At 53.3% G+C, this 18,997-nt stretch overlaps 1 protein-coding gene across 5 annotated transcripts; it reads left to right on the top strand.

Moving 5' to 3' along the window:
- Nucleotides 1-49: 49 nt before the first annotated feature.
- Trmu (tRNA mitochondrial 2-thiouridylase) lies at nt 50-17,867 on the top strand. Of its 5 annotated transcripts, none has more exons than XM_005335018.5 (11): nt 50-183; nt 2,538-2,703; nt 5,583-5,689; nt 9,417-9,539; nt 12,551-12,723; nt 14,045-14,098; nt 14,174-14,240; nt 15,423-15,523; nt 16,732-16,876; nt 17,139-17,221; nt 17,428-17,867. In XM_005335018.5, the coding sequence occupies exons 1-11, from the start codon at nt 102-104 to the stop codon at nt 17,590-17,592; spliced, it is 1,266 nt and encodes a 421-aa protein (XP_005335075.2). In that variant the 5' UTR covers nt 50-101; the 3' UTR covers nt 17,593-17,867. The 5 variants fall into 5 exon arrangements, with proteins under 5 accessions (XP_005335075.2, XP_077908644.1, XP_021588736.2 ...); XM_078052518.1 differs by having other exon boundaries at nt 17,109-17,221; XM_021733061.3 differs by lacking the exon at nt 17,139-17,221 and having other exon boundaries at nt 17,428-17,565.
- Nucleotides 17,868-18,997: the final 1,130 nt, after the last annotated feature.

The raw sequence follows: 18,997 nt of genomic DNA, 5'->3' as shown, positions 1-18,997 counted from the left end.
TTCCGGCCGGGCTGCGAACGCCAACGCCAACGCAGTGGCCTGGGGGCGGCTTCCGGCGCGGCGGCTGCCCGGGCAGCGGGCGGCAGTTGGGTGACGGGCTGATGCTGGCGGCGCGGCACGTCGTGTGCGCCCTGTCCGGCGGCGTGGACAGCGCAGTGGCCGCGCTGCTGCTGAGACGGAGAGGTGAGGCGGCCGGGGACGCCCGGGGCAGCGGGACGGGGTCGCCTCGGTTCAGCAAGCCTGCGCGGGTCGGCGGCGGACGGCGGCCGCTCTGGAGGCCTGGTGCGGCGTCCACCCGGCCGCACGCGCCTGCGTCCTCTCCCGGCCTCCGCGCGAGCCGGGCAGGTGCTGGGGGTCCTCGGCGGGGCTGGGATGGCCGCCCCCAGCTCGAGGCCTTGCTCGGACGCGCTGGCGCGGCTCGCTGCGAGCCCCTCCGGCGCCGGCACCTGGAATGCGGAGGTGCGTGCGAAGCTCCTGGACGGTGGAACCCGGGGGGCTGGGACAGCCCAGCACATGCGAGGTCCTGGAGGTCAGCAGCCGCGCTGCAGGGAAGGCTTGCACTTCACGGGAACCTAGGCGGGCGCCTTACAGGTGGACCATTGAACTGAGAGGGAAGAGGAGTGGCTTTTCTCTCCGCAGAGAACTGCAGGCCTGGGCACTTAGCTGCCCCGCAGAAGCACAGATCGGTCAAGTGCTGGCTTTGTCTGGCCAGAGGAGGGCGGGAGCGTTGAGCCCTGATCTTGGAAGATCATGGAAGTTGTTACACTTACTGGGGACGTTAGGCCAAATTGAGGAGGCAATTCAGAGTTCTTGAGGGTTTCCAAGGAGGAGCAGGACTAGGTGTTTGAGCGGATGTGGAAAACTGGGGTGATTGCCCAGATCCAACTACTTCAAAAAGATGAACTCTATGTGTCTAGACGGGGCATCTGCATCTTCTAGTCTTGGATTTTCCTGCGTGGAGGGGGCTGGTGGATGTTGAGAAAAACTATGGTCCTCTCATTTGGGCATTGAGGATTTTCAGTGTTTATCCTGTTGTGTGTGCCCTGGAAAGTCAGGGGGGCCCATCCTCCAGTGTGAGTGGGCCGAGCAGGCAGATGAGGCCACAGGTGGAGTGGAGTTTAAAGCTCCGTGTAGTTTATTCATCCTTTTCAGCTCCCATTATGTGCCAGGCACTGTACAAGAGCTGGGGACACAGGCGTGAACTAGGCAGTCCCTTCCTTGAGCTCCCTGTTTTGGTGAGTGGCAAGGGAACTAACAGCTGGGCCCAGGGTGGCAAATTCTGTGATGGAAGTTGCATCATGCTTCTGGATGCAGAGTGAGGGCCTTGTGGGCGTGCATTTTCATTTTGGCAAGGATGTGTCAACAGATTCCTGGTTTGGGAGGTTAGATTTTAGATATGAGTGTCCCCAAAAGTGTCCCCATGTGTGAAACAATGGAAAGAAGATTAGAGATGAAGTGATTGGGTTATGAGAGCCTTAACCTAATCAGTGCATTAAGCTCTTATAGCAGGCAGGTGGGGTGTGGCTGGAGGAGGTGGTCATTGGGCGCATGCCTTTGGGGTTTATATTTTGTCCATGGTGAGGAGAGCCTCTCTGCTTCTTGGTGGCCATGTCCACAACTGCACCCTCTGCCATGATGTTCTGCCTCACCTTTAGCCCAGAGCAATGGAGTCAACCATCTATGGACTGAGACCTCTGAAACCATGAGCCCTCAATTAAAGTTTTCCTCCATCAATTGTTCTTGTTGGTCTTTTGGTTACAGCAAAGAAAAAGCTAAAACAGGGATACTATCTTAAGCCTTTTTTAACACAAATACCCTGTCTTTCCTTATATTCAGCCTTTCAAAAGAAACATTGCTCAATACAGGGTAGGCAACTGGATAGTTACTAAGATGGTGTGAGGCTAATGTCAACCTTTCTGATATTTGGCATAAGGTATATAGGTAGTAAAACCCTTATAATAAAATGCCCAGGTTATTTATTTAGTTTAGTTTAGTTTTTGGTTCTGGGGATTGAATTCAGGCCTCATGCATGCTAAGCATGAGTTCTATCATTGAGCTAAGCCTTATATAAAGGCATATATTTTGGATGCATAAAATATCCAAAATTTTACTTGTCTTTATATCTGGTAACTTAGAATTTAAGCCTTACTTAGTAGCTGGAAATAACTTTTGAAATGAGCTTACTTTTCCAATAACTGAATGGCAGTTTATATTTGCAGTGGAAAATTTGAGTGCCACATGACCTTTGGATCCTTGAGCACAAATTTGCTAAGTCCCTCCTATGAGCTAGGTGCCATGCCTCTACATGGGTGGAGACAAAGATAAAGAGAAAATCCCATCTTGAGCACCTGGGCACTCGGGCAGCCAATCTCAGTCCCTAATGTGTTGTGACGAGGGCTTTTTACAAAGTGAGCGAGCGTTGGAGTAAACCCAAGTCCTCATGGGAAGCTCAGCCAGCTCGGGCCACATTGTGCTGGAAGCTTTTTTATCCAAGGTTGATCTGTACATTCTCCAAGTGACCTTTTCCCCTCACCCAGGTTACCAGGTGACAGGGGTGTTCATGAAGAACTGGGACTCACTGGATGAACATGGCATGTGCGCTGCTGACCGGGACTGTGAGGATGCTTACAGGGTCTGCCAGGTCTTAGACATCCCTTTCCACCAGGTGTCCTATGTGAAGGAGTATTGGAATGAAGTGTTCAGGTGAGTTCAGCATGTAGCACACAGGAGTCTTCCCAGTCCCTGTGGATCCTCTGCCACTGTTGGCCAGACACAAGGGTGTGCAGTGCAGGACCCACGTTAACCATGATGCTGCAGACTGCGGGAGCCCTCAGTTGGCCTTGGGGACCTCTGAACCCCTGCTGCTCTTGTTCTTGTTATTTTACCACCTGCCAGAAGTCTCTTTAAAGCCTGTGTGAACCTTGACATGTTTCTGCTGCTGAGTTGGGATGAGGGGAAGGCTGAGCTCGTCCTGGAAGGTGCTGTCATGTGTCCTGACAGCCCAGTAGTTGGAAGGCTCAGAGAAGAGTCATGTGACAGACTGCCCTGTGCCTTTTGGAAACAGGAAAGAAAAGGCAGAAACTTTATAAAATCTAATATAGTCCCAGCTTACTGCATCCTCAGGACTGTGCTACCTCTGGGAACGTTGTATACCAGGCCTTGTTGTGGGGACTTTGCAGTCCAGTTGGGAGATGTTGTCCTTAGTGAGGAGTGGCATGTCGGAAAGGGCCCAGGTTGGGAGGAGGGAAGTCTGCTGTGTGGAGTGGGTCAGGAAGGCATCGTGGAGGAGGCTTGAAAACAACCAAGTAGAAAAGACACCATGTGGGCACCAAACAGCAGTGAAGGGACAGAGGAGGCCCAGCTTGGCTCAGGAGCATTGCACGTTTGGCTCCTCTTGGCGGCTAGTCTGTGGTGAAGTCTGATGATGCTCAGTGCCAGGTAGCCATCAGTGGCATCCGAGACAGGCTACATGTACAGTGTGGGTTGTCCTTGCCTGAGTGGGCTTCAGTCTTGATTCTGCCGCTTGGGCAACCTTGGGCAATTTACTTGATTGTTCTAAGCCTCAGTTTTCTCATGTTAAAATAAGGACAATGCTAATACCTCCAAGGGGTATTAAGTGAGATTATATACAAAGTTCTAGCACAGTATGTTTTCATTGTTCGGCGAGTACACAGCCAAGTCTAGGATAAATTATGGAAGACCAGAGGCAGAGCAGCCAAGGAATTACTGCCCTTAAAGTCTCCCACACATGATGTGGGAGAGGAAAGTGAAGGCTGGCTGCTCAGAGCCCAGAGGACAAGTCTGCTGGACAGCAGATGCAGGCCAGCACAGCACTGGGCACTTGCTAAACAACTGGAACCTGGGTTGGTTCTGATCAAGGGGTTCTTAGGGTCTTTGGGAAGCAGTGTGATGAATGGCGCCTGGAGGAGGCCAGAGGGAGGAGGAGCCAGTGCTGGGTTCAGATCAAGTCCACATGGGCTGGACACTGACTGGAGTTCCTGAGTCCTTGGGGTCTCAGGTGGTGGCAAGAAGCCCAGGTGAGTCTGAACTTCTTCCTGCAGTGCTGCATTTCACAGCATCTACATGTAGTTTTGCAGGCTAGCTGACCTCTAACAGGCCAGACAGGCGTAGTGGGTGCTGCAGCAGATTGAGAGCAGAGCTGGGATTGAAGCCCCGCTGTCCAGGCCAGTGTGCACCTCTGTATCTCCAGGTGCCTCACTGACCCTAGGGTGCTGCTCACTAGGGACTGACATGGCCCCATGAGAGTATCTGTGCACCCACCTCTGAGCTCCCCTCCAGCAGTGGCCAGACTGCCCTCTGCCTCGCTGCTCTGGGGTAGCCAAAACTGTGCTTGTTGAGCTTTGTTCTGAAAACACTCTCAAGCTTGGTAATTTCTTCTGATTTCTTTGGTTCAAAGACCCACTTGGCCTGGGAGGGTCTAAGTAAGTCTTTCTTTAATCCCTTTCTCCTTCTGGCCGCACAGGGGTGAGGTCTCTTTCCCATGGAAGAGCCGCCTCCCTCCATTGCTTTTGTTAGTGTCCCTGATGTGCCTCCCTCCTCTGTCAGGAAATGGTCAAATGTTAAACTTTTTCAACATTTAAACTCAGTATCTGTGAAATAGGAACCTAATTGGGTTTGTGAACATACCGAGAGACGTGCATCTGGGTAATTTACAATTTAATGAACTTCTTCACAACTTTCAACGATTAGAAACAGTAGAAAGAGTGTAATTATATCAAGTATTATCGCAAATCTGGAACCAGATCAGTTTTATAACACTGAGGGGGCAGGTAGAAAAGTTAGACCTTGACTGCTGCTGTCGGTGATGCACAGGTGACCTGTGATCCCATGCAGGTCACTCTGTCTTCATAATGCATCCTTTTTGGTAAGTATCATTTTTTAAGCCTATTAGGTTAAATGAGGAAATTATCACACATACTAAAAATATACCCTATTATAAACTTCTGAAATAGGCATGGAGTGACTTCTGAGACTGGCATTCTTTCCATGTCTGGTGGATCATGCCTGGGCAGTCTGTTAGGATGGAAATTCACCAGATTAGGACAACTGGATGCGCTTCAGCACCCAGGAGTTTCCTAGTCCTCTGAAAGGTTTCCGTGGCATATTTGTCCAGTGACTTGGGTCCCCAGCCTGGGATTGCAGAATCGAGCATCGAGTTCTGTAACTCTCAAGATCTCATTCCTGCTGTGACTCACATGTCCTGTGTTGGAGGAGACCTGGAGAGCAGGAGTGTAGCGCCTTGTCTCCCCATCCCTGGCTCTGCAGGAGGCAGGTGGCACAGGAGGCAGGTGTCCCTGAGCCACAGCAGCAAGGACACACCTGTTCTTCATCTAGGCTTGTCAGTCATCACAGCATCAGATGGCAAGTGCAGGGGCTCCGAACAAACGTTGGATGAAAACACAGGAAGAGTTTTGGTACCAAAGCTCCCTGTTGAAGAAAGTTCCTGTGTGGGTAGGGCAAGGACAAAGTCCACACTAAATTACTGACTCTGCTGTTTTGTTTTGTTTTGTTTTTAAGAATTATTTTGCTCTTAGAGCTGAAGTGCTTTTCTTTTATTCCAGTGATTTTTTGAATGAGTATGAAAGAGGAAGGACTCCTAACCCCGACATAGTCTGCAACAAGCATATCAAGTTCAGCTGCTTTTTCCGTTATGCTGTGGATAATCTTGGTAAGAAATATGGGATTTTTCCATTTGTTATAAGATTTTCATAGCTAAGCCAGGCTCAGTGGTACATGCCTGTAATCCAGCAGCTCGGGAGGCTGAGACAGGAGGCTTGTGAGTTCAAAGCCAGCCTCAGCAATTTAGCGAGGCCCTGTCTCTAAATAAAATATGAAAAAGGGCTGGGGATGTGGCTCAGTGGTTGAAGGCCCCTGGATTCAATCCCTGGTTTGAAAAAAAAAAAAAAAGATTTTTCAGAGCTAAGACAGAAGCCAAAACCTATGAGCAGTTTCATTTTCTAGGAGGAAAAGAAGCAGGGAAACTGAAGCTGTGCTGTATTTCACTGAGTGAGAAGGAGGTTTCTGGTGAGGTGCACATGATGGGAGGACAGGGTATTTCCCATGGCCACTCACATATGAGGACAGGCTGCCGACATCCCAAGGAAAGATATATTCGGTTCCTGGCCAAAGGGCTGGAAGGTGACAGTGCCTCAGGGGAGGAGGAGATTCTTGTAAGTCATAATTGATGATAGTGGATCATCAGCCACCTTGATGAGGTATCATCAGAAAGAAAAGGCTGTGAAAAACGCCAGTAGGTGAACCTGTACATGTGTCCAGAGGCTTTGAACCTTGGAAAGATGCCGAAGACAACAAAGCTATTAAAAAAAAGGTTGGCCCAGAAAGAAGAGCACAAGAGAGCACCAGGCCTAGTGCCCTGGGGCCTGTGTGCCATTGCACCATGCTGGCACAGGGAAGACTCCTTGAACCAGGATCCAAAGCAGTGCAGAGAGTGCCACCCATAGAGGATACCCAGCCTTTCCAATGAAGTTGTCTCCAGGTCCAGCTGAGCTGTGACTAGGTGTCCTGCAGAACTTACAGGCCCTGATCCTACATGGCTCCCTGTTGCAGTGTCTCCTCCTACCTAGGGCCATGCACCCCACCTGAAGCTCAGTTCTGCTCAAGGCAGCTCTGGTTCTAGATGTGAGTGTACTTAGGGGGAGCTTCTGGAGCCCAAATTCATGGCTCAGGAAATTTGGGTTTAGTCATCCCTCTCCATGGTCCTACTGAGACCTTTGCTCTTGCTTCCAAAAGGGAGGCTGTGCTTTTTCCTGAGGATGGGCCCGTGTTCTGCCTGACTCCGGTCCTCGGCCCTTGTTCTTCTATGGGTTTGAAGCCATCTTACCAATCTATGCTGGAAGCCCACTCCTGCTGCCAGCTGATGACTACCCTGCGCATTGAGTCTGCAGATTCTCTCTGTTCCTGAATCTCCCCTTCTTGATTCTGTCTGTGTATTTGATACTCGTCCCATTTGTTGGGACTTCTTGGTGCTGAATCACTTAGAAGTCCTTTTGGTAGTTACCTGTTCCTGTCCTCTTCCTTAGGGTCACCATCATGATCTTCTGCAGTTCTCAGTCTGCTCTGCCTCACTGACGCTTGCCTGCCTGCCTGCATGGCCTCGAAACAGGGCAGGGGTAATCGTGTGCCCCTGTTCAGTAGCATCAGCACTTTTAGCAGTGACATGGATAAGGATCAAGTAGCACTCAGACGCAAGGTGTCAGTGACCTAAGGCTGAGTTGATGGTAATGAAAAGTTGACTTGCCACATTAGGAGTTAAAAGAAAAGGCAACAAAGAGAAACCAAGAAGCCCTAAATATGAAGGCCGGACTCACCAAAAGCATGGCACGCGGTGGATGTGGGTGCAGTTTGCTGACAAGGCTCAATGAGCAGTCCTGGCACCAGGCGGGGAAGAGCTGGCTTGGTCACCACTTGCAAGCAGTCCTGGCACCAGGCTGGGAAGAGCTGGCTTGGTCACCACTCGCATGCAGAAGATCCTAGGTCTTAGTTGCTTCCAGTTGACGAACACAACAGAGTCTGTTGTCCAAGCCAGTGTAGACTGAGCTGGGGCAGGGAGAAGAGGCCTCCACAGTCTGCCCTGGTCAGGTCCCACCTGCTATCTAGGAAAAATGACATGCTGGTAGAGTGTGGGCTGTTTTTCATTCCCTGTGTGTGTGGAAATGTCCTCTGATGAACTCTTGAGATCACTCGGGTCACCACAGCAGTGGTCAAGTGGATGCTCATGAGGATTGAGGATTGTATTCCTTGTGTGGCATTCAGAGAGCAGGGCTGGCATTCACAGAGAGAGGTTTCTCTGGGAGCAGGTGTGACGGCGAGCCAGACAGGAGTGCTGGCCTCTGGGATGCGAGCTCCCTGGGCAGAGTGCTCTAGAGCCCTGTGTGTGTTGCTTGGCTTACTTTGGAAGGAGCTCCTTCAATGCCCACTTTCATAGCTGAATTAACTGCACAGACAGCATAACAGGAAAGAAACACGAGAAGCCTTCTGACATGTTAGGGCTTCTCCCAGAAGAACCCTGTGGATCTTGGCTGCATAAGTGGTTCTTCTTGAAGGATGCAAGATTCCAAGTGGGTTTTTATTTTTATTTTTATTTATTTATTAAAAATTTTTAAAATTTTTTATTTTTAAAAATTCTTATTTATTTTTAAATTTTTTAAAATTAATTAATTTATTTATTTATTTTACCAAGTGGGTTTTTCTCTGTTGGAAGATGAAGTCAAGATGTAATGTGTGCTCCTAAAGGTCTTTTCCCAGTAGTTCATGTGCATCAGGCAGCTCTCAGCCTCCTGAGTCACCTTGAGCTTAGCACAGACTGTTCTGGCTGCTCAGGGTGGAATCAGGTTCGCTGCACCCCCTGGCATGAAGCCTCGCGATACTGAAGAGTTAGAATTTCCACACAGTGAAAGGGTCAGCACTAAAGTCTACTTTGGTAGTTTCTGTTGACTTTTTTGCATTATGTAGATGGAAGAAATTGAATATGTTGTACGGTCCGTCGCAGTGACAATAATTACTTATGTTTATTAAAGAAAATTTAAGATGACTGAAGAAAGGGGAAGTGCTATCCAGACTTCACTCCCACAGTGAAGGGTGCAAACCTGTGGTGCTTCATCTTTTTCTGTTCTTCAGAAATTACAGGTTGTAGTATCTTATACCCTTCTGTTTCACAGTGTCATGGGCATTCTCTTTGTCTCCATCTGTAAGTGCCACTGCACTATAGCTGAGGCATCATCCTCCTGGTGCTGAACACTTTTTAAGGAATTGAAATGAGGTGTTATTTTCGGGGGGATTATTTTTTGAGGTGCTTCAGATCGAAACTGATGCACTTTACTATGAGCTACACCCCCAGCCCTGTTTTAGATTTTTAATTGAGGCAGGGTCATTAAGTTGCTGAGACTGGCCTTGAACTTGCAGTCCTTCCACAGCTTCCTGAGTAGCTGGGGTCACAGGTGTGTCACCATGCAGCTGAAATGAACTTTTTGAGTTTAAATCTGTGTATGTGGGATTATTTCCTTAAACTAGAATGAATGACTCGACACTTTTGAAAGGCTCTTGAAGACATATTATCAGTGTGTGGCAAGGTTGATCAGCAGCCCACTTGGCCCAGTCCCCGCAGGCCGCCGCATAGGACTGTGGGTCTTCGTGCTTCTTTCGTCACCTTAGCCCATGTTGACCGAGGCCAGTGAATTGGAGTCTCACATTGAGTCTCACATGTGCTTGAAAACACATCCTTGTGGTTTTATTTTTTTTTTAATACAGTTATTTTTATTGTATTTATTTTTATGTGGTGCTGAGGATGGAACCCAGTGCCTCCTACATGCTAGGTGAGCGCTCCACCACTGAGCCCCAGCCCCAGCCCACTTCCTTGTGTTTTTAAAACTTCCCAGGAGCAGATGCTGTTGCCACAGGCCACTACGCAAGAACTTCACTGGAGGATGAAGAAGTCTTTCAGCAGAAGCATATTAAGAGGCCAGAAGGGCTTTTCAGAAATCGATTTGAAGTTAGAAATCGTAAGTTCATGTGCCCAGGCCAGAACTTAATTCTTTGTGAAAAAAGTAAAATATTTTGAAGAATGTCAGGAGTTGAGTCTGAGCATGCCGCCATCTGGCTCTCTCTGCGCTCTAAATTAACTGGTTGGTTTTGGGTTCACATTTGAAAAGGTGTAGTTGCCAACAGGGTCACTTCCCCAGGGGCCAGTAAGAGATATTCCAAACAGGTGGCAGAGCAAGGCCTGGGGGAATTAAATTAGAAACTTAGCATCCAATTCTAGACATTGTATGTGGGTCATTTGCATATTCTAGAGCTGGGGGGGGGCATTTGACTTTAGTCATGAGGTGCTGCGTTTTAACCAACCGAAGCTTTCTTTGTATCAGGGTTTGCAGCTCAAGACTGGATGTGACCCAAGTTCAGGGAGCAGGCACCTCGGGCAGGTCTGGGGCCAGCCTGAGCCTGTGCACAATGTGTGTTCAGAGTGGTTTATAAATGTCAGGGGAAAAAGTTTCACTTTTGGGGAAAGTCAGGAGCCAGACAGAGCAGGAAACCTCTGGCTTTTCGTGCCGTGTGTTCATTTATGTTAGAAAAGGGGAGTTCATCTCACTGTCAAGTAAAACACGGGGCTTGGGCTCGCTTCCACAAGGACTTTGGGCTGCGGGCAGTGGTTGGAGGTCAGCATTTCTCCATGTCCGGCAGCCAGCAGCCTACCCCCGGGCACCTGGCTGTCTCTTAGTTCAGCTTTGGTTCCCACCACCCCCTGTATGGACCTCGGGAAGAGGGAACACTTTCTACTTTGTGCCTCCTAGCAGTCTGATGAGGTACACCTCTTTTCCCTTATGAGGAATCTGAGATGAGGTCAAGTCATTGACCGGGCACGCCAGGTGCAGAGCCTGCTCACTCATCCCTGTCCCGTCTGCTGTGCCAGCCATGGAGCCTGTTTTTAACAGCAGCAGTGACCAGCAGCAGTCCTGTGCGCTGTGTCTTGGGCGCCAGAACCTGCTGCAGGGGCTGTCCAACCTGTTTGTTTTCCTTCCTTTCTCGAAGCAGAGGTACTGGCAGCCTTGCTACCCCTGCCCCAATGGGAAAGCCTGGGCCTTTGTTGGGAGGGATGGGAGGCCTCTGTGTTACCTCAGCAGCTGTGTCCACCGGTGGGGCCTCTGTCCCCTTGGCACCCTGGTTCTTACCTACTGGATTCCCACTCCTGGGCACGCTCACCTCGAAAGCCCCAACCCCGGAGCGCGTGACCGAAGCACGGCCTGCTGACTGGGAGCTCCCAGTGGGACTCGCCATCTGTGGATTCCTGGGACCCACAGCTGGGTCATTTCCTGAGCTGAACACACAGGCCTGCGTGTCCCCTAGAGAGCCCCTGGCCCTTGTCCAGGCCGTGCTCACTTTAGGGCTCTGCCAAGAGCATTGGTACGCTATTGGGTCTGCCCAGTAATGCTGCCAAGTCTGTTTTCATTGTGTGTGAGGCTGGCCAAGACTTTAGTTGTCTTATTTAGTGGTCCTGGCCTGGCCCCGGTCCTAGGGAGTGGCAGATGGAGGCAGGTGAGAGCCCTGGCCACAGTGCTGGGCCAGCCTGTTCCTCCTGTGCACGCAGTGTGAGCCCAGCTGCTCCCATCCTGCTCCTCTGCAGGAGCCATGGGGTTGCCAGCTTCCTTCCTATAAAAGCACAGGTGTTTAGTTTAAAGTAACTCAGAACTAAGAAAATCCTAATTCCTCCCAGTAATTGGAGGCCTTTGCACTCAAAATATTTGACAGAATTTCATTTTGAAACAATAAAAAATTGAGAAATGAATCTGCTCCCGTCTGGCAGTGGGGCAGGTTTTGTTTGGGCTGGTTGTGGTATTTGGTGCTCACAGTGGGGACAGGGGTCAGGAGACGGGCTGTTTCTGGTTCTGCCTTCTCTGCTGTGTCACTCTGGGACAGAAGCAGAAGCTTCAGTTTACTGGACATTGGTTTCCTCAACTGTTAAATGGGGACGATTCTGTCGCAGGCTAATGTGTGATTGGCTGGTGGAAATGTGAGCCACACAGATGCCACACTGTCCACACCACTGTGCTGACATAAAGCCTGCATGGTTTGGGAGGTGTGTATCTGTCATCCCAGCTGCTTGGGAGGCTGAGGCAGGATAATTGCGAGTTCAAAGCCAGCCTCTGCAACTTACCAAAGCCTTAGCAACTTAGCAAGACCCTGTCTTAAAATAAAAAATAAAAAGGGCTGGGGATGTGGCTCAGTGGTTAAGTGCCCCTGGGGTCAATCCCCAGTACCCCCCCCAAATAAATAATAAATAAACAAACAACAAACAAATAAATAAAGCCTACAATGTTGCTGAAGCCTATCGTGTGCATGGCAAGCTCTGCCTGTAACCTGGGGTGTTGCTGAGCCCCAGAGGTGAGAGGGTGAAAGGAGAGTGAGGTCATTGTTCTGATGAGTTCCATGGGTTGGGTCCCTGGGTGGGATGGGCAGTTGGCAGCTCCCCTGCTGGAGGGCCAGGGTCACTCATGCCTTTGCACAGCTGCTGAAGTGCTAGCGCTGTTTCTTACAGTAAAATGGAGCATGTTTGGGAAACAACACAGCAGCTGTGAGGTCAGTGTGGCCTCCAGACAGGGCCCTTGAGCAGGAAGCGGGTGTGGCCCAGGAGTGCCCTGCGCTGTCCCACCAGGCACCAGGGCGGGAAGCCAACCTGCTGTTCTCCTGCCCAGATGCCTGCTCCTGGCTGAACTTATTTGGGGCTTGTGTTTTCCGCTTTTCACTTCGTGGTTTTCACAAGCTGTTTTATCTTTGGAACTCTACAGTCTAAATTGTGAACTGGAATAAATTTCCCATCATATAAAACCTGCTTGCCCTGTGTTTTCTTAACGGTAGATAAATAAGAGGCGAGAGTCCTCCCCACATGGGTCCTGCTGGCAGCTCCCCCAGTGGTCTGCTCCCACCGCTCAGGGACAAGTGAGCAGAAAGATAGGACTAAAGGCAAAGTATCGTCATTTTCATTCCTGCAACATCTTTTGTTCTTTACTCTTGGCAGCGGTAAAACTTCTCCAAGCAGCTGACAGCTTTAAAGACCAGACCTTCTTTCTCAGCCAGGTTTCCCAGGATGCCCTGAGAAGAACCATCTTCCCTCTAGGGGGATTAACGAAGGATTTTGTAAAGAAAATAGCTGCTGAGAATAGACTCCATCATGTGCTCCAGAAGAAAGAGGTAGGTGTGAGAGTTGGCCTCTGACTCAGGCACACCGCGTCTACTGTGGCCGCAGCACAGGGTGACATGGTGGCTGTGGGTTCCCTAACCTGGCCTCTGGGAGCAGGCCTGAGCGCTGCGGTGTGCGGCAGAGGCTGCACTGGCTCCCCTCCCTCCCTGGGCCCTCCGAGTAGGCAGGAGCCCTGCACACGAAGCTACCCTTTCACCCTGGCACATCTCATGCTGCTTTTGTGCCAGGCCCTGTGCTGCTAAAGCCTGAGGAGATGGTGACGGGCAAACAGCTCCATTTCTGCCTTGCCCAAGTTTACAGTTGAGAAAGGGAGAGAGATCTGTGAGATGTGTTGTTGTAAACCTAGCGGGCATCTGTGGCGAAAGGGCTGAGATCCTGCGAGGACCTCTGGGGAGCCTGTTAGCCTAGGGGCAGAGGTGCCAAGAAAGGACCCTGGGGAAATCACATGTAACTTCAGGGCAAAGCACAGGTGAGATTAGTGAGAAAAATCCATGTGGAGGGAAGAACTTGTGCAAAGGCCCTGGGTGAGGGGGCCGGTGTGATGGCATGAATAGGTGAAGCCATTATGCCAGGGGCTCAATGGTGAGTCGAGGTTGCTGAGGGTCAGCCTTCCGAGCCCACAGACCCCCGTACTTGCTGAGCCTGCCCTCTTCAGGGGTCAGAGGCGCTTCAGCTGTAGCCACTACTCATGCCTGTCTTCTCAGGAACGGGTAGCAGGCATCCTCCCCAGAGAGGACACCCCTTCCCTCTGGCGTTCGCTCTTCTGTTGTTCAGTTTCCAGTAATTGCTCCGTGGTGGGAGCGGAGGGTGTTGCTGAGACTCGTGACGCAGGCCATACCTTCCTGGGCCCATGTTCTGGAGGGACACGAGCCAAAGCATCAATGCTGGCTCCACTTGCCAAGGGAAGCAGCCTCCTTCTGCCTGGCCCTCCCTGTTCCCTCTGCTTGGGCTCCAGCCCCGCTCCAGTGTCTCCTGAGGGCTAGACTTAGTTCTCTTTCCTGGGGCAGCTCATGATGTTGTGTAGCACTGGGCAGGCCCTGGGCACATGCAGTGTCTGCATGTAGGGGACCTGGACCCAGTGGCCTGAGACAGACATCCGTGAAGCCCTGAAGCTCTGCTTGCAGGGTGTGCCTGGTGTCTGAGGGCGCTGGAGGAGGCCCTCAGGCCCTGGCCCACAAGTGTATTTGGTGGGAGGCCAGGGCAGCCCTGGTTTCTCCCTCTTCCTGGCCCAGGCCCTCCTAGCACAGGAGACCTCCTGCCATCTGCTCATCTCCTGCCAACTCCTCATCTGCCACCCTCCTCTCATTTCAGAGCATGGGCATCTGTTTCGTCGGTAAAAGAAACTTTGAGCATTTCATTCTTCAGGTGAGTGTTTTTTGATAGGTTGTGCGGCTGCCCCAGCCCTGGATCTCCATTAGTAATGAGATGTTTGTCTTCCAGTATTTGCAGCCTCGACCTGGGAAATTTATTTCTATTGAGGACAATACAGTTCTGGGAACACATAAAGGTGAGTTGTAGTCCTGGCTCCTTCCCTAAGCTCCTCCAGCCATGGGTGTGTGCTGGCTCTGAGAACTGGGAACAAGGTGGCTTGGTCCCTTCCACCTTTCCAGGGATTCCCAGAAGGCCTGGGGGCAGGTTTGGGTAAGTGTGGTGGCCCAGGGCAGTCTGTCTGGGGCTGTGTGCACGTTACCATGGTGTCTCCTCCTGAGCTTTGGATTTGACAAAAAGCTGCCACCTAATGGGGGCTTCAGTCTCCGCTGTGAGTCAAGTCCCTGTAGGTAGAGTGTGTTTCTCACTGAACAAGGAAAATGTGAAACTATAGAAACTCCACTCTGCTGAAGGAGTTTGGTCATCATAGCTGGATGTGTGGACAGGGTAAGGTGTCCTCTGGCAGGGGTGCTGCCACATTTGCTGGCATTCATGGGGCAGGGCCACTGTGACCTACACTGGGCTGGGCATAGGGGCACAGGTGCTCACAGTCCTGGTGCAGGGATGGACAGTGTGGGCTGATGGGGATGTGCCCTAGGGCAGGATACCGAGGCGAGTCTTGGCCCAGCACAGTCCTGCCCTGGCTGGGAGGACTGGGCCATGCTCTGATGTAGGGAGTCTCTGAATTGTGCTTTGGAGAACCCCCACTTACTGTGGAGGGAGAGGCACAGCTGAGCAGGGAGCCCGAGAAATGACATTGCCAGGGACAGAGCTGCCATCTCCCGTAGCAGGCAGCTGGAGGCTGGTGTGTGGTGGCAGGTCTCGTCAGGTCACCTCTGACTGCATGCATACATTCCAGAGGAGGCCCAGGAGAGCTGGGGACCCTGAGATGGGTGGAGTGGGATGTGGAGAGAGCTGGTCAGCCCTGAAGCAGGTGGTGCGCTCACAGGCCACCCTGGACCTGCCTGTGAAAGCTGCAGGCGTGCCAGGGCTTAACAGGCAGGGCCACACCTCATACATCTCACAGGAGCTGGCCCTGCTCCTCATGCCAGGTGAGAGGTGTGGTCTCTGCCACGGTCATAGTCCTTGTGTCCAGCCTAGGGCTGGCTCTGGAGGCTGGAGGATCATGGCTTTTGAGTGGGCCCTGGTCACTGCAGCTGTGTCTGGGGTCGCCCTGGAGCCACCTGCTGCCTCCACCCGCTTCTGTGCTGCCCCCTCCGCCAGGACCTCCTCCCCGGGCCTCACGAGAACCTGTTTGTAGGTTGGTTCCTGTACACCCTGGGCCAGAGAGCTAAGATCAGCGGCCTGAGGGAGCCCTGGTACGTGGTGGAGAAGGATGCTGCCAAGGGTGACGTGCTCGTGGTGAGTGTGGGGCCAGGAGTAGGGCTCGCCGTAGGCACAGGCCTCGCCGTAGGCACAGGCCTCGCCGTAGGCACAGGCCTCGCCTGTACTCCGCAGCCTCCCAGGGCTGCCCCGGGCAGAGGGTCCTGGCCTGGTGGGTACTAGGCTCCTGCTGTGTGCGGGTCACTCTTCAAGTCACTGCATGCTGCTTAGCAGCTCATCTGATTTTATGAACAAGGAGGACACACAGATAAGTGACTGGCGAAGGTCAGGTGGAGAGGAGGAGGAAGCCTGGAGGTCCTCGTGGGGCAGAAACCAGTGGCTGAGCCAGGACAAGCCAGGCTATCTGCCATGCTGGGCCTTGAGCCATCCCGGCCTTGGCTTGCTGCCCAGGCTGCAGAGCAGAGTTTCTCAAGGGGCATGCATCCCCCACCCCCATGGGGGCCATTGGCAAAGTCTGGAGATGCTTTGGGTTGTCGCAGTTTCAGTGTGGGGGCCAGGTCTGCTGGCATCCAGTGGATAAGGCCATGGACATTGCTGAATAGCCTGAGGAGCACAGGACATCCCCCTTGCCTAATAGAAAACTTGCTGTCGTGAATGCTGGGGGCCTTCTCTTGGTGGCAGCTCAAGAGGCCAGGAGACCTCACCTGCCAGCCAAGACACCCCCCTCCAGGAAGAGCTGTGTGTGGGGAGCCTGGCAGGTGGGGGTGGCAGTGAACATTCCCTGGGAGTGGAGGCCTGTGTGGCCCAGTACCTGCTGAGGACCCAAGCCCCTGGATCTGGTGCTCCTGGTCCTGCCCTAGGTGTGGGCATGGCCTACTCCTCGGAGAGCCTCAGGGCCAGACCCTGGTGTGAGCACAGCCCTGGACTTGCTCCAGGCTCTGCTTTCCTTGAAAGGCCAGTGGTGTGACTGGCCGATATCCCTGGAAACAGAAAACTAGTCCTCATAGAGGTGGAGGGCAGGGCCTGGGCTTCAGGGAGGAGAGTGCCTGGACCTGGGCTCAGGTCTCGCCCCGCCTCTTGTCACCTGCCACATGGCAGGTTCCCTTCCCTCCTGTGCCTTAGCTTCCCCAACTACACAATGGATGATTCAGTGAGACACCAGGGACCAGGCCACTACCTGTCACCAGTCTGTGCTCCTTAGCTGTTAGGTGCCAGTGAGGTGGGCTTCGGGCTTCCGGGCTGTCTTCTGAGGGCTAGAAGGCATCACAGCTTTCACTCCTCCACAGGCCCCCCGCACAGACCACCCAGCCCTCTACCGGGACCTGCTGAGGACCAGCTGTGTGCACTGGATTGCAGAGGAGCCCCCTGCCGCCCTGGTCCGGGATAAGATGATGGAGTGCCACTTCCGATTCCGCCACCAGATGGCGCTAGGTGATTAGGTGGGCGGGGCCGGGGAGGCTTCTTGGAGCTGAGGTCCCTGGGGTCAGACTTGGGCCAGAGCCCCTTGGGCAGGAAAGTCCCTTATGTTGAGACGATGTGATCTTTCAAAACTCCCTTGACCTGTGTTTGCCATAGAGGGGCCTGGGGTGAGGGGAGCCGCGCAGGTGGTATGTTGTCATGCCCTGCCATGTCTGAGGACTGCTGTCCTACCCTGCCCTGGCAGAGGGGTTTCAAGGCCCCTCTCTCCACCCAGTGCCCTGTGTGCTGACCCTCAATCAGGACGGCACCGTGTGGGTGACTGCTGTGAAGGCTGTGCGGGCCCTCGCCCTGGGGCAGGTGAGTCGGGTGCAGGGGCGGGGGTACTGCAGGGACACCCAGCAGGACGGCTGGACAGGCACGCGTCATTGCTGTCCGCTGTGGCCACGTGCCTGTGGCTCTGCTCTGGAGAGCTGAAGCACTGACCTGGCAGCCCTCCCTGGGCTCCCGCCCTTCAGCCCCACAGGCCTGAGTCGCACTCCCACATTGAGGCTTCTCTTTTGCAGTTTGCCGTGTTCTACAAGGGGGATGAGTGCCTGGGCAGTGGGAAGATCCTGCGCTTGGGGCCGTCGGCCTACACACTCCAGAAGGGCAGGAGCAGAGCCAGAGTGGCTCCTGAGGGCTCCAGTGAGGGACCCAGCAAAGATCCAGGCCCAGGCCCCACACCCTGACAGAAGCCGAGCCGCAGGAGGACTCCTGTGACAGCAGAGCCTGGGGCTGAGCAGCGTAGGCAGGGCAGAGCAGGGCAGTGATGGACTCAGTGCTGCCTGGACCAGGGGCAGCCCCAGGAAGGCCCTTTGTCTGTGCTGGAACCAGCAACAGAAGCATCCCATGGCCAGTGGGTCAGCCCCGAGGCCCTGTTCAGTCTCCTTCATGCTCACCCCCTGGGACAGTTGCCCTGGAAGAACACTGCAGGGACAGCATTGAATAAAAAGTCCAACTGGGATGAGGAGTCTGACCACTGTGTCCAGGGGCTGGGGGGCCTGGGTGGGCTGTCGCAGGGGCTCATCACTGGTAGCTGATGGAATGGAAGGCAGATGGACAGCAAGGGAAGGGCCCGAGAGATGGCCTGGCCTTCCTCTGGGGCCTGAGCCCTATGCCTTGGGAAGGCAGAGAGCCATCCACATTAGGTCTGCTGAAGCCCAGAAGTCCACAGGGGAAGCACACAGAGCCCCTTGCCCTGCAGGGCCCACTTCCAGCAGAACCTGGTGCTTTCCTGGTGAGCATGGCTTTGGCTGTGGGCTTTAGAAGTCCACTCACAGGGCGTCGGGGATGCAGCACTCGGGCAGCCTTTGGTGTGGCACTCTTATGGGGCACTTTCCTCTCTGGGCTAGGACCTTGGAGAGGCCTGGGGAGGGCCTGGGGGCCGAGGGGGCGGATTGTGAGACAGTGAAGGTGGCTGAGACTCGGGGAGAAACCCGTCTTTTTAGGCAGAGAGGAGTGAGGTGAGTCCCAGCAGGGCGAGGACTGGAGAAGCAGCCCAGCACAGGCCCCAGGGCCCCCGGCTGGACACCAGCAGACCCAAGGCCCTGGCTCTGGAGCTGGCACCAACCCCTCAGGGCAGGTGGGACTGGCAGGAACCTGACCAGGCTGCTTCACTATGGAAAGGGTGACATCCAGATCCAGGCCTCCAGCTGGCCCAGAGCCCAGCATGACCCAGTGCTGATGCAGGGTTCCCCTGAAATCACTGAGCCACAGGCTCGGGGACACCAGTGAAAGACAGGGGACAGATTACAGCCTTAAGGTGACAGAGCTCACACTAGCAAGGTGGAGCAGTGCTCCTGAGGTGCCCCAGGAGGAAAAGGCAAGCGCTGGCAACCTCAGGGCCCAGTGGAGAGAAGGCCAAGTGTGGACAGGAACCAGGAACCTGAAGAACTGCAGGTGACAGTGCTGAAGTAAAGACCAAAGGACACGCTCAGTGATGAGGCGGAAGGACCAGGACGATTAACTCCAGAACTAGAGAGAAACGTGAGCCGTGAAGGAGGCCTGAGGGACGGGTGCACCGGAGGCCGGGCGCCAGGAGAGGAGGGGAGACGGGGCAGGAAAGCAGTCGAAGGAACAGCTCAGTCTTCCCAG

Source organism: Ictidomys tridecemlineatus, chromosome 6 (genome assembly GCF_052094955.1).
Source record: "Ictidomys tridecemlineatus isolate mIctTri1 chromosome 6, mIctTri1.hap1, whole genome shotgun sequence".
In the NCBI taxonomy this organism is placed as follows: domain Eukaryota; kingdom Metazoa; phylum Chordata; class Mammalia; order Rodentia; family Sciuridae; genus Ictidomys; species Ictidomys tridecemlineatus.
This window is presented reverse-complemented; position numbering and strand designations above follow the sequence as displayed.